The sequence below is a fragment of the Paroedura picta genome, chromosome 7 (genome assembly GCF_049243985.1).
Source record: "Paroedura picta isolate Pp20150507F chromosome 7, Ppicta_v3.0, whole genome shotgun sequence".
NCBI lineage: Eukaryota > Metazoa > Chordata > Lepidosauria > Squamata > Gekkonidae > Paroedura > Paroedura picta.
Genome location: NC_135375.1, coordinates 35487182 through 35501504, shown reverse-complemented (window position 1 = coordinate 35501504; position 14323 = coordinate 35487182). Strand labels below are relative to the sequence as shown.

Below are 14323 nucleotides of genomic sequence, written 5' to 3'. Positions count from 1 at the left end.
ATAATTAATGAAACCATCATTTATCTTGATATATGAATGCAGTCCTAGTGTTGTTGCATTTGCCATAAGAACACAAGAACCCAGCTGGATCAGATGAATGGGCCATCTAGTCCAGTATTCTGTTTCACAAAATGACCAACCAGTTCCTCTGAATGGCCAACAAGGCATAGATGCTGATGCCTTCCACTGATTTGCCTCCTGCCTCTAGGATTCAGAGGCTTTCTGCCTCTGATTTTGGAGATTCCCCTGACTCACCAAGGGTGGTACCTATTGATAGACTTATCATCCATGAATCTATCTAATCCCCCTTTAAAGTTGTTGGTTTCTGCGGCTATGCTAGTAAATTCCACATTTAATCACACTCTGTGTAAAGTACCTTTTGTCAGTTTAATTGGATGCTCTTAAGTGCTAGTATTCTTGTTCTCTGTATTCTCACCTGTTTTGGGCAAGGTTAACTGATTCATTTTTTAAAGTAATTCATTTTACCAAGCTTCTTTTCTGGGTGTTTATGTAATTGCCAACCAGAGTGCCTGGATAACATTTTCTTCACAATCACAATGCAAGAGCTCCTTAGGCTCTGCTGTTTTCAGAGGAAGAAGCAGAAGTTATAATAGCGCCAAATGCCATTTAAAAAGGCAACAGCTTTGTTTTTTTTGTGAGGAGGATGTTACTTGTGCTCATGAACATTACTTTTAAAAAAGAAGAGATACTATGATTTGAATAATTACTGGTGATGTGGCCCAAAACAATAGAAAATCTGTAATTATCAGACTTTTCCTGTAACATTTGCTCTTGATTTAATAACACTGAAACATGAGAAATCACAAGCAACCAAAATGGCAGAGGACTGAGCATCTTGAGGATATATCCATGGGGAGCACATGTCTACAAGTAAGAAGTAAATGGCAAGCCCTACAGTTTATTTTCTTTTCCTTTTATATTTGTAGGTCAGAAAATCCTCCACCACCGAAGTGATGTCTTAGAAACTGTTGTTCTGATTAACCCTTCAGATGAAGCTGTCAGCACTGAGGTAAAATCATCCAGAAATGTGTCACTGAGTATATAATACAAGGTGATATAAAAATATGTCAAAACTGCATTTCGAAGAAGTTATTTTGAAATCATTAATATTTCCTTACAATTCTAAAATTTCAGTGGCCCACTAATATGTCTTTTAAATCTGGCTAAGAAAAATGAAAGTTACAATGGCTTAATATTTATTCCCACTCTTTTTTTTGGGGGGGGGGGATGTGGTAACCCAGCCTGTTGCAATTGTTGTATACAGATATTGATTTACACCGTCACAACTAAAGGGGAAATTTGATGGTGTACTTCTAATTGAATTTCATTTATACAACTCTTAAATATTTGAGCTACACAACCAGATCCTACCATGACACATCCAATGGATGTCACCAGCTCTTTTTCCATCAGGCTTTTTCTTCCATGCTAGGGCTACTTTTGGCAAAGACTTCTGTAGAACTGCTGATGTTGTAGTCTTAAACAAGACACTCTGACAACAGAATTCAAGGTCATAGACAAAGAGCAGAGAAAGAAAGCTTTCATGTCCTCAAGTATAACTGTTGTATATATATTTGATGATGATGTTAGCCAGTCATGTCTGACTTTTGGCAATCATACGATTAAACTGTTGCTATGATTTTCAATCTTGCACTGCTTCTTATAATTGAATAATGCTCTGGTCAATGTCCATTTTGATTGTATCTAACCAACGTGTTCTTTGTTGGCCTGGTTTCCTTTTACCACTGGCCAATCCTAGCATAACTGCTTTCTCCAAAGCATATCAAACCATACACATGCTTAGATGTATAATTTCCCAATTATCTTGTGTATATTAAGTAAGAATTCTCATATGAACCTACCCTATCAATATGGTCATTTTCAGAGGTTTTGCTTTAATTGTTTTATACATGCTTATATGTGCTTAATTTTGCTTAATGTTTTATTGTTCTGTGCCTTGGTGACTCTAAGGTAGATGGAAAGGCATTATAGAGATGTCTAAAATAAATTATTGGTATAATGGAAGTCAATTAGAGTTCAATTAAACAACTTTTTCCAAAACGTCATGGTGAGCCAAGTTCAATCTCTTGTGCAGTTCACCTTGATGGCTATAGTTTCTAGTAACTTCCAGTCAGTGACTTGGTGAAGCCAACTAGTTTTTGGGGGTTACACTCACACAATCCTTACATGAAACTATTGTGGAAGGAACAATGAATGTTATTCCAACTATTTTTTCTGCAAAACCAGTTAATCTCTATTTTCTGCAAAATCGGGTTGTCTCATAAAGCCCGCCTACCCTTGCCTCCATCACTTAAGCCCACAGGGTATATCCCACATTACAAATAGAAGTTCTGAAAATAACATTTAGTCTTTATTTGTTTTTGCATTTGGCTCTAGTGTCTATCACTGTAAACCATCTATCTATATCCATCAATAAAATATGAAATAGTAGAGCAATCATATAGTTGTGATTCATAAATCAGCAATTCTTTGTTTGGAAAAATCAAAAGGCTTTGTCCCAGAATCTGGCAGACTTCCAAGACCTGGGCCACCAAACACAGGAAACAATAAACAAGAGAATTCAATTCTTTAATGGATTGAATGCAATTAAAACAGATGAAATAGAATTGACATTGATCAGGATGCTGAGGGTTCATTTCAGTATTGTCTTCTGAAACAGACCCACAGTAAATGGACTTGACTCACCAAGTGTAGTGTTACAGTTTTACATCCCAACACAATTCGTGTCAAAGCAACATGGGATTTGCTTCTGATTATGAGATGTTCTGTTGTGCCATCCTTTTTAATGATACCCTTGGACCTGCCATGACTGTTGAATCCTCAAGCAGAAATTCAGATCATTGCTACTTTTCTTTTCACAGCATGAGATAGAATTATTTGGAGTAATTTATTATTTGACTTTTAGCATGCAGAATAAAAATAAAAAACTAGAAAGAGCCTTGGCAATGGGAAAATATTTTGAGAGGATTCAGTGAAGCTCATGTCATATTCAACCCTGAAAATAGCTCAGGGTTGACAAAGCAAGCACTGCTTCTCAATTGCATCTCTTAACAATAAAAACAGGAGAACAAGGATGGTTGCACTATGAGAGCTGTTTGAAAGTTTGGTCCTTTTTGAAATCTCCCAAACTTCATTAGGGTTAAAGTGCAAGGAACAAAGTCTAATGATAAAAGTCTTAGATTTGTATTTAAATCTAAAGAGAAGTGAACCATTGACCCTACAGAAGGGAGGAAGTGTTGGACGTATGTTAAATGTAATGTGTTTGTCTTTTACTGCAGGTGCGTTTAATGATCACAGATGCTGCAAGGCACAAGCTCCTGGTACTAACTGGGCAGAGCTTTGAAAATACAGGCGAGCTTATTCTTCAGTCAGGATCTTTCTCATTTCAAAACTTTATTGAGATCTTCACTGACCAAGAGGTTTGTTTTTAAACATTTCCTGCATTTGAAGCTACTGTGATTTTTATCAAGAGGTTTGACATCTGCAATGTGATTTATATGGTAGATCTATAGAATACATTTTAACAATGTTTTCAAAACAATTAACAGTAAAAGAAACACAATAAAGACTTTAAAGTCACAATGGCATCTTAAAGACTAATGAGTTTTTATTCTAGCATATTGACAAGCCATTTTGTCAGATTCATCGGCTGGGTGTTCACTAGGAGCATGCATTTAAACACACACATATGTAATGTAAACAGCAAGATTATTTCTTTGTTATATGTGGAGAAAGCTCACTATCTTTTCCACTCTCTCTGTCTAGTGAAATGGGACTCTAGTCCAGAAAAAACACTAGAACTTAAAAAAAACAGTTAATCTTTAAGGTGCCATGAGACTCCTAGTAATTCTTCATGTATGACTAACATGGAATTAATATCATTATATTGCCTGCATAGTATTCTAATTTGCAATTAAATGTAGTGTTGAAATTCAACATATCTTCTTTTAGAAGCACATCAAAAATTAATTCTGTTCTAGCATTAGCTTTGTTATTACAAAAGTGAGCTGTAATCCACAAAAGCTCATGATAAAACAAAAAATTTAAGATGTTGCAAAACTCCTGTTTGTATGGCTCTATATTGGCATTCCGACTCAAGCAAGAATGTTAAGTATTTATTAAAGGGAAAAAAACCCTGCTTCATATGTGTATGAGGTATGAACAGCTTTATTCCTGGAGAGTGGGGGCAAAACTGACATAAACAAAATGCCAGATGAGTACAGATCTAGAGGCTTTTGGTCATTGCTATTCAGACACCTCAAGAGAGGAGCAACTATATCAAAGAAGTTATTTGATAGCTTAAATCCAGCTATTTCACAATAAACCTTTAAAAATGTAGATTGCCTCAAATTGCATCTGAAATAGTTTGAAAGTCAGTCTTCTTTTCTTGGCTTTTTTCTTTTATTGTGGACTGTTCATTCTCCTGTTCTTGGCCTTTTTTAGAAGAGCACTTTGGATTCTCAGGCAAAACAACCCTTGCTATTCGGATAAAATCTATTTATAATCCTGTAAAATGGGCAATGTTTTCAGTTTTAGTGACTTAAGAAAGAACATAATACAGCTGTTTAGTTGGATTTACTATTTTATATTTATATACACAATGAAGGTACAAAAAATCTTCAGTTGCACTGTGCGACTTGTTAATTATAACTTTGAAAATCATTAATGAAAACAAACTACAAAATGACAAGGATTTAAAGCTGCAAAGCAAACACATTGAATGTATGTGTTTAATATTTTTTGGTGTCTATAATTAAGCTTGTGATCCAGAGTTTTCAATATAAACAATCAGCAGCCTGATCTAAACCATTTTTTTAGAACACAGATTATAGTTTTCTTTAAACTGTCACCGGAATCCAAATTCCCACGCATATTTGAATTTCCCTGTACATTTCACTGGATGGAGTAACTATGAATGATTATTTGTTTGTTACATTTATATGCCACTGTTCCCAGCATAGCTGGTTCATGGTGGCTCACAGCAAAGTCCATACACAGTAAAACAATAAAACAATTAAAATCCTCCTCCAAACCCCTACCCCCATACCAGCCCCCTACTCACCCGCCCACACCCTCCCCAACCGTATGCCTGGGGAAGATAGAAATACAGCATTCTGGAGAAGGGGCAAGTTCTTTCCTTCCCTCCCACCTGGCTTCAACCAAAGGCCTAGCGGGAGAGCTCCATCATACAGGCCCTGAGGAACTTTGCCAGCTCCTGCAGGGCCCTTAGCTCTTCTGGGAGTTTATTCCACCAGGCCGAGGCCAAGGCCAAAAATGTCCTGGCCTTGGTTGAGGCCAGGTGGACTTCACATGGCCCAGGGATCTCTAGTCTATTCACTGTTGCAGAATGCAATGACCTCTGCGGGGCATAGGGAGTTAGATGGTCTCTCAGGTACACAGTGCCCAGACCTCATATGGCCTTAAAGGTCAAAACCAATACCTTGAACCTGATTCGGTACTCAACTGGTAGCCAATGCAGCTGCCTCAGTACTTGCAGGATATGGGCTCTCTATGGCGTCCTGGGGATTCCATTGTTTTGAGTAATAACTCAGTAACTTCCCTTTGCAGTCTGTTCTTGTAATAAAATTGCTACTTTGAGGTCACCAAATGAATGTCCTGAAAGGCAGAAGTGTTGTCCTACAGGTTTCTCAGTCTTGTGATTCTTGATGTCAGAATTGTGTCCATTTACCCTTTGGTAGAGGGTTTGATTTGTTTGCCCTAAGTCGAGAACAGAAGGGCATTGTTGATATTTTGTTAGATCCAGTGACTGTGTTGTTTTTATACATTTTAAAAATGTTTTTATACTTTTGGGGTACTGAGAACAACCTTTTAGTTTTATGAGAAGCTGATATGATTCATTCTAAACTGACACAAACATTTTTATTCTGTATTTTGCAATCCCAGATTGGAGAATTATTGAGTACTACACACCCTGCCAACAAAGCCAGTTTAACGCTTTTTTGTCCAGAGGAAGGGGACTGGAAAAATTCAAACCTCGATAGGCACAATCTTCAAGATTTCATCAACATTAAACTCAACTCTTCTTCTATTTTACCTGAAATGGAAGGACTTTCTGAATTTACAGAGTACTTGTCAGAATCAGTGGAAGTGCCATCACCTTTTGATATTTTGGAACCACCAACATCAGGAGGTTTTCTGAAGCTTTCTAAGCCTTGCTGCTACATTTTCCCAGGTGGAAGGGGAGACTCTGCATTGTTTGCAGTTAATGGTTTCAACATGCTTATTAATGGAGGATCAGAAAGAAAATCCTGCTTTTGGAAACTCATTCGACATTTGGACAGAGTGGATTCCATTCTGCTCACGCACATTGGAGATGACAACCTGCCAGGAATTAATAGTATGCTACAAAGGAAAATAGCAGAATTAGAAGAGGAACAGTCTCAAGGTTCTACTACCAACAGTGACTGGATGAAAAATCTAATTTCACCTGACCTGGGAGTTGTATTTCTGAATGTCCCTGACAGCCTGGGAAACCCTGATCCAAATTTTCGGTTAAAAAGGAGTGTGGAGGAAGCTTGTTTCACGCTACAGTACTTAAATAAGCTGTCTATGAAACCAGAACCTCTTTTCAGAAATGTAGGAAATACCATTGAGCCTATCATCCTTTTTCAAAAAATGGGAGTAGGAAAGCTTGAGATGTATGTGCTCAACCCTGTAAAAAATAGCAAAGAGATCAATTATTTTATGCACCAGTGGACTGGTACAAACAAAGATAAAGCTGAACTGGTGTTAACAAATGGTCAAGAGATAGACATTCCTATTTCATATTTGACATCAATCTCTTCTTTGATTGTTTGGCATCCTGCAAACCCTGCTGAGAAAATAATACGGGTTCTTTTCCCAGGAAATAGTACTCAATATAGCATACTAGATGGACTAGAAAAACTCAAACATTTAGATTTCCTTAAACAACCAACAGTTACGCAGAAAGACCTAAGTGGTAACTTGGCTAGTCCAGCAGTAAAACAAGCAAAACTTAAGCAGCGAACAGACAGTAAGGAAAGTCTGAAGCCTGCCACAAAATTACAGTCTAGCAAGACAGTCAGAAAAGAATCAAAAGAAGAGGCATCTGAAACAGGAAAATCTAGTCCGCCTGAAAAGACTGAAAAAACAGAAAGTAAAGAAAAACCAATAGTAAAAAAAGATAAATCGGCAAAAGCTGAAACAAGGCTTTCTGTTACAGAAAAAGAACTATCAGCTAAGGAACAGCAGCTTGTGAAATCTGAAGCAGCTGAAAAACAAGCAGCAGATGTTAAACCAAAAGTAATTAAGGAGAAGCATGCGAGAAAGGAAGTGAAAGTAAAATCTGAAGAAAAGCAGGAGGAGAAAAAACCAAAGAAAGAGGTGTCTAAGAGAGAAGAAAAAATGCCTGCTAAAAAGGAGGAAAAGCCTAAAAAGGAAGATACGAAGAAAGATGTGAAAAAAGAATCTAAAAAAGAATCAAAGAAAGACATTCTCCCTAAAGAGACTAAAAAGGAAGAGAAAAGGGAAATTAAGAAGGAAGAAAAGGAGTCCAAGAAAGACTCTAAGAAGCTTCTTAAAGAAACAAAGAAAACATCTGTTTCTTTGCCAGACTCGAAAAAGACTGCAACAAAGCCTAAGACACAAAAGAAAGAAGAGTCTGTCAAAAAAGAAAGTGGAATTCTTGGGAAACCAAAGGAAAAAGTTAAAAGCAAGCCAGTGAAAAAAGAGACAAAGGTTACTGAAACACCAGCTCCAATGGCTGCTCTGGGAGCTGTAGCAGCTGCAACTGTAGCAGCTGCAGGTGTAGCAGCCACTGGGAAGGAACTTGAAGCGGAGAGATCACTTATGTCTTCACCAGAGGATTTAACAAAAGACTTTGAAGAGTTAAAGGCTGAAGAAGTTGAAGTTGTGAAAGACACAAAGCTTCAGGTAGATATCATAGAAAATGAAGGGAAGCTAACGGATATAGAACAAAAAGAAGATTATGATGTTCAGAAAGAAAAAACGGAAGGGCCAGCAGATTCTCCAGATGAGGGAATCACTACCACTGAACCTGAGGGAGAATGCGAACAAACTCCTGAAGAGCTGGAACCTGTAGAAAAGGACAAGGTTGATGACAATGAAAAGTATGAAGATGAAGGAACAGGTTTTGAGGAATCTTCTGAGGCTGGTGACTATGAAGAAAAGGCTGAGACAGAGGAAGCTGAAGAGCAAGGTGAGGGAGAAGAGGCACCACTAGGTATCAGAAAGCAAAGTACAAAGAGTACAATAGAAATTCAGGAAACTGAAAAAGAAATTACTGAAGTTCATGAGTATGAAAAAATGAAAGATGTAAAGTATAATGAAAAGGCTGAATTTAAAATGGAAGGTGAAGAGCAAGATGAAGAAAATGTAGAAACACTTGAAAAGGCAGAAACAGAAGAGACTGAGGAGGAAGCTGAGGAAGAAGACAAAACAGAGGATGTCAGAGATGATGAAGAAGAAACTGAAAAAATAGAAGCTGAAGAAGATTATGTTATGGCTGTGGTGGACAAAGCAACGGAAGCTGGGGAGATAGATGATAAATATGGCTTGCATTTAACCACTCCAACAAAGCATTCAGAACCTCAGTCTCCAGCTAAGGAGCCACCATCTTCCATTCATGATGAAACTTTACCTGGTGGTTCAGAAAGTGAAGCAACTGTTTCAGATGAAGAGAACAGAGAAGACCAGCCTGAAGAGTTCACTGCTACTTCCGGTTACACACAATCAACTATTGAAATATCCAGTGAGCCAACTCCAATGGATGAAATGTCAACTCCAAGGGATGTGATGAGTGATGAAACTAATAATGAAGAAAGTGAGTCACCTTCCCAGGAATATGTTAACATTACTAAGTATGAGTCAGCACTGTACTCTCAAGAGTATACTAGGCCTAAACTTTCTCCGTTGCCTGATGCTTTCAATGGGTTATCTGAAGGTTCTAAAACAGATGCCACTGAAGGGAAAGACTACAATGTTTCAGCATCTACCATTTCACCACCATCTTCTCTAGAAGAAGACAGATTCAGCAAATCTTCCTTACAAGAGGCCTATAACCAAAGAGAAGATGAAGTGAAAAGTACAAACAAATTAGCAGTTTCAGAAGTTATAGATGAGAAGCATAGCCCAACTAGAAGTCCAGATGAAAGCCCAACTGCTCTATCACCAGTTGCTAAAACACCTCTCAGTGAACGTTGTGTGAACTTTTCTCTGACTCCCAATGAGATTACAGTGGCAACTGAACCTGCAGCTCTCACATCACTGCTTGGTAAACATCATGAAGTGAATGAAGAGCACTGCCCTAGTCCTGATGAGAAAACATTAGAAGTGGTATCTCCATCACAATCAGCTGCTGGTAGTGCTGGTCATACACCTTATTATCAGTCTCCTACAGATGAAAAGTCAAGTAATCTGCCATCTGAAATACCTGTAAAAACATCAGAAGTACCAATCTGCTTTGAAGTGGATGATGCCAAAGATGATATTGCAAAACACAGGATAAGTCCAATGGATGAACCAGTACCTGACTCTGAATCACCTTTTGAAAAAGTGCTTTCACCTTTGCGCAGCCCACCACTGATTGGTTCAGAGCCTTCATATGATACCTTTTTGAGTGCTGATATAAAATCTCCATCCAGAGAAACAGAAAGTCCCTTTGAAAATAAAAGTGAAACCGATGGGTCTCCTTTGCAGAAGAGCCCTGTTTCTGAAATTAGTGCTATGAGTGTTTTCCAAGAAAAGCAAGTAGAAAAAGAGATGCAGTTTATACCAGCAAAATCAGATTTCTACCTAGGAAAGAAAAAAGATGATTTAGAATCTTCAGAAACTCAGTCTGCATTGGTTTTAGATGAAAAGAAGCTGGGAGATATTTCTCCTACACAAGTAGATATTAGTCATTTCAGCTGCTTCAAAGAGGACACCAAAATGTCCATTTCAGAAGGCACAGTCTCTGATAAGTCTGCCACGCCTGTGGATGAAGTTGTTGCAGAAGATACTTATTCACATATTGAAGGAGTGGCATCTGTTTCCACAGCATCCGTTGCTACTAGTTCGTTTCCAGAACCAACTACTGATGATGTATCTCCTTCACTGCATGCTGAGGTTGGATCTCCTCATTCTACTGAAGTAGATGACTCTCTTTCTGTATCTGTTGTACAAACACCAACAACATTTCAGGAAACAGAAATGTCTCCATCTAAAGAAGAGTGCCCAAGACCTATGTCCATTTCTCCTCCAGACTTCTCTCCTAAAACAGCAAAATCAAGGACTCCTATACAAGATCATAGGTCCCCTGAACAATCTACTATGTCAGTAGAATTTGGCCAAGATTCACCTGAGCAGTCTTTGGCTATGGACTTCAGCAGACAGTCTCCTGAATATCCCACAGTGGGTGCTTCTATGCACCATATATCTGAAAATGGACCAACTGAAGTTGATTTTAGCCCCTCAGACATACAGGATCACTCTTTCCCACACAAAATTTCACCAGTGGAACAAACAAGTTATGGGCACGATAAAGATATTTCAGAAATTATCTCTGTATCTCAGATAGAGGCTTCACCTTCTTCTTCCTCTGCTCATACACCATCACAGGCAAGTTCTCCACTGCAAGAAGAAAGTGTATCAGGTATTACACAGTCCTGTGAAATGCCGCTGCACTCTGTGTTCCCTCCAGAAAAAGTACACAGTCTTGGAGAAAAACTTTCACCGAAGTCTGACTTATCTTCATTAACCCCACGGGAATCATCTCCTCTATACTCGCCTAGTTTCTCAGATTCCCCTCCTGTGATGAAAGAAACTGCTGCTTGCCATTCACCATCATTATCATTGCATATGTCCCCAGATAAATCATTAGGCTATCATACCTCAATAGTTCAAGATCCTCTAATGGACCATAGTCAAGCGTTCTTAGCCTGCACAGAACAAGATGATGTTAAGAAAACAGCCATATCACCTGAGGCTCTTAGTTATTCTTATGACACAACTAGAAAAACCACTGGATCTCCTGAGGCTATTAACTATTCTTATGAAAAACCAGAAAAAGTCAGTGGATCCCCTGAAGCCCTTGATTATTCCTATGTTACAGCTGGGAAAATAACAAGAACATCAGATGATGATAGTTTCTCCTATGAAAAAACAGAAAAAGCTACCAAGTCACCAGAACCCTTTGAATATTCCTTTGAGAAAACCACTAGATCTTCTGAGACTGTGAGTTACTCTTATGAAACTACTGGGAGAAATGGAAAATCACCTGAGAATGTCACACATTCCTTTGAAGTGTCTGGGAAGTTTAGCAGATCACCTGAAACTGCTAGTTACCACTATGAGGCTGATAGGTACTTTGTTTCTGAAAAACCTGAAACCCGTCAAGATGTTGATTTATGCTTGGTCTCTTCCTGTGAATACAAGCATCCCAAGACAGAACTTTCACCTTCCTTTATCAATCCCAATCCTTTGGAGTGGTTTGCAAGTGAAGAACAGTCTCAAGAACAAGAGAAGCCATTGACTCAGTCTGGAGGTGCACAACCCCCTTCAGGAGGGAAACAGCCAGCACGAATGTGTGGTGAAACTCCTCCAACCTCAGTCAGCGAGTCTGCTCCATCACAGACCGACTCAGACGTGCCTCCTGAAACAGAGGAATGCCCTTCTATTACAGCAGATGCTAATATTGACTCTGAAGATGAATCTGAAACTATTCCAACAGATAAAACCATTACCTACGAACATATAGACCCTCCTCCAGTTCCACTGCAGGATCGCAGCCCTTCCCCGAGACACCCTGATGTTTCAATGGTAGACCCAGAAGCCTTGCCTATTGAACAGAACTTAGGTAAACCTTTGAGGAAAGATCTCAAAGAGAAGACAAAAACTAAGAAGCAAGGGACAAAGACCAAGTCTTCCTCTCCTTCCAAGAAGAGTGACAGCAAATCAAAGCAGATTGCTTCACCGAAGCCTGGTGGCTTAAAGGAATCATTGGATAAAGTTTCAAGAACAGCTTCTCCGAAGAAGAAGGAATCTGTGGAGAAAGCTGCCAAAAACATCTCAACTCCAGAAATAAAATCTTCTCGTACTGAGGAAAAAGACAAGGAAACTAAGAATATAACCAATACTACTGCATCAAAGTCTGCAAAGACTGCAACTGCAGGTAAGAAGAAATTACAGTGATAATACATAAGGTGACATCAGTTTGTCCTCAGCATCTTCAAACCTATGTTATGTAAGCATAATCTAAAGATACTATCAATGGATGTTTCAGGGTGCTTTCCATGCAACATGTTTGCTAGAATTTCCTACAGCAATATATTTCTAGCTATAAATATTTGAACAATGTACCTGCATCCTTAAAAAACTGTGCATGCACAGCAGACATTGCTAGCTCAGTCACAAGCGCGTGTGCATATTAAAGATGCATATTTTTTTTGCTAAAATAGTGCTACTATGCAAACTGCTTCTGTACGGAGGACTCACCTAGATGACTGGAAGTCTTCAAGCAAAGGTTGGATGCACACTTTTCATGGATGCTTTAGGATGCTTAGGGCTAATCCTGCGTTGAGCAGGGGGTTGGACTAGATGGCCTGTATGGCCCCTTCCAACTCTATGATTCTATGATTCTATGATTCTATGTTATATCACAATAGCCACTGCTTTTTTCCTCGGGATGGCTCCCTAGACTTTTCCCCTCATCTGCAAAGGAAAGCCTTTGCTGCCCTCCCTCCCCCAGATTTGTGTCTGCATGTGATAGCCGAGGGACAGCAAGTGGAAACTTCCCCCCCTCGTTTTTTTCCTTGTTAATCACATGGCAAAAACTCCCAGTCATCTTCCAGTGCCATTTTTTCGTATTTGAGTGTCCTTCTTCAACTCCAAAATATGAGTAACCATATTTAAGGCTTCAGCTGTTAGGGTATGGGATAGGATTCCCAGAAATCCTTGACCCACGGCATTTCTCATATTAGAAATTAAACACTAGTTACACTCCAGAGGGCAACATTGCAGAAAAGGACAATCAGCAATAAGTACTAAGCAGAATTGCGCCTTTCTAAGCTCACTGGCCTTGCTTAGGATTGGTAGATGCCTATCCAATAGATCTTACTGGTTGCTGAAATAACAAGGGTGCACAGTGAGTTTGGATAAAATGTGGTTAAGAATCATCTCCCATTTACAGACTGAACTTATGAGAAGATTCTTCTGAATTTAGAAGGCTGCTCAGTGACTGGGGAGGAACATATAAATAAATAAAGCTATTCTTCATTATGGGCTATATTGGGAAAGAAACCTATACATTATATACTACTGTTAGTGAGTAGTTTCCATCATTCATCATTCATTGAGCCCCAGACTACCATGAACAGCTATGGAAAATGATAGTACTGATTGGTATGACTGGAAGGAGCAAGATTGTGTGAAATTACGCCAATAGGGAAAGAGGTTAACTGAACAGGCGTCCACACAGGAATTATTTCAGGTGATCCGTTATTCTTGTACCACAATTAGCATATGACGTCAAGGCACATGTCCTGTCTCTGGTATCCCTGAGATTCTGGTTTATTTTTCAAATGCTATTGTTGTTCTTTGAAGAAGTACAATAGTGGCATAGAACTATATGGCATGCATTGTGTTTCTTCTCTTTCCACTTCTTATTTTTTGGTCAGCACGCTTTCTAATCTTTCCAGTTTTGACAGCTGCATGACAATTTGTCATACATAGAAGAGCTGCATTTATTTGTTTGTTTATTTATTTATTTAGATTTCTATGGCATCCCTCCCAGTATTTACCTGCTTGGGGCAGTTTACATCACTTAACAACAATAATAATTTAAATACATAAAACAGTTAAAATTATATCCAACCCACAACAGCTAGAACACCCCGCATCCTGCAGGGGTGTATTGTTCTTATGGAAGGCCCACTCAGGTGGTGTTGTTAGTCATTTACTGGCCCCAAATAAAAGCCTGGTGGAAGATCTCCATTTTGCAGGCCCTACGAGACTGGGCAAGTTCCTGTAGGGCCTGCATCTCTTTTGGGAGCTCATTCCACTAGGTAAAATGGCCCTGGCCCCGGCCCTGGCTGAGGCCAGATGTACTTCTTTAGGGCCAGGAATCACTACACGGTTCAAATTGGCTGAGAGAAGTACTCTTTGGGGGTTATATTCAATCAGCTGGGCCAAGATTGCATGTGGCTTTGAAGGTGTATACCAAAACCTTGAACTTGATCTGGAATTCAACTGGGAGTCAGTGCAGTTGCCTAATAATAGGCCTAAAATGGGCCCTCCAAGGTGT

The 14323-nt window shown here is 39.0% G+C and overlaps 1 protein-coding gene across 1 annotated transcript in view; it reads left to right on the top strand.

Annotated features, from left to right (window-relative positions):
- The window catches only part of MAP1B (microtubule associated protein 1B), a 70078-nt gene that overhangs the window by 47033 nt on the left and 8722 nt on the right, over positions 1 to 14323 (top strand). The window contains exons 3-5 of the mRNA XM_077347438.1: positions 948 to 1030; positions 3321 to 3461; positions 5947 to 12193. Of these exons, the coding sequence (XP_077203553.1) occupies positions 948 to 1030; positions 3321 to 3461; positions 5947 to 12193 (6471 nt within the window). The remainder of the gene's footprint in view (positions 1 to 947; positions 1031 to 3320; positions 3462 to 5946; positions 12194 to 14323) is intronic.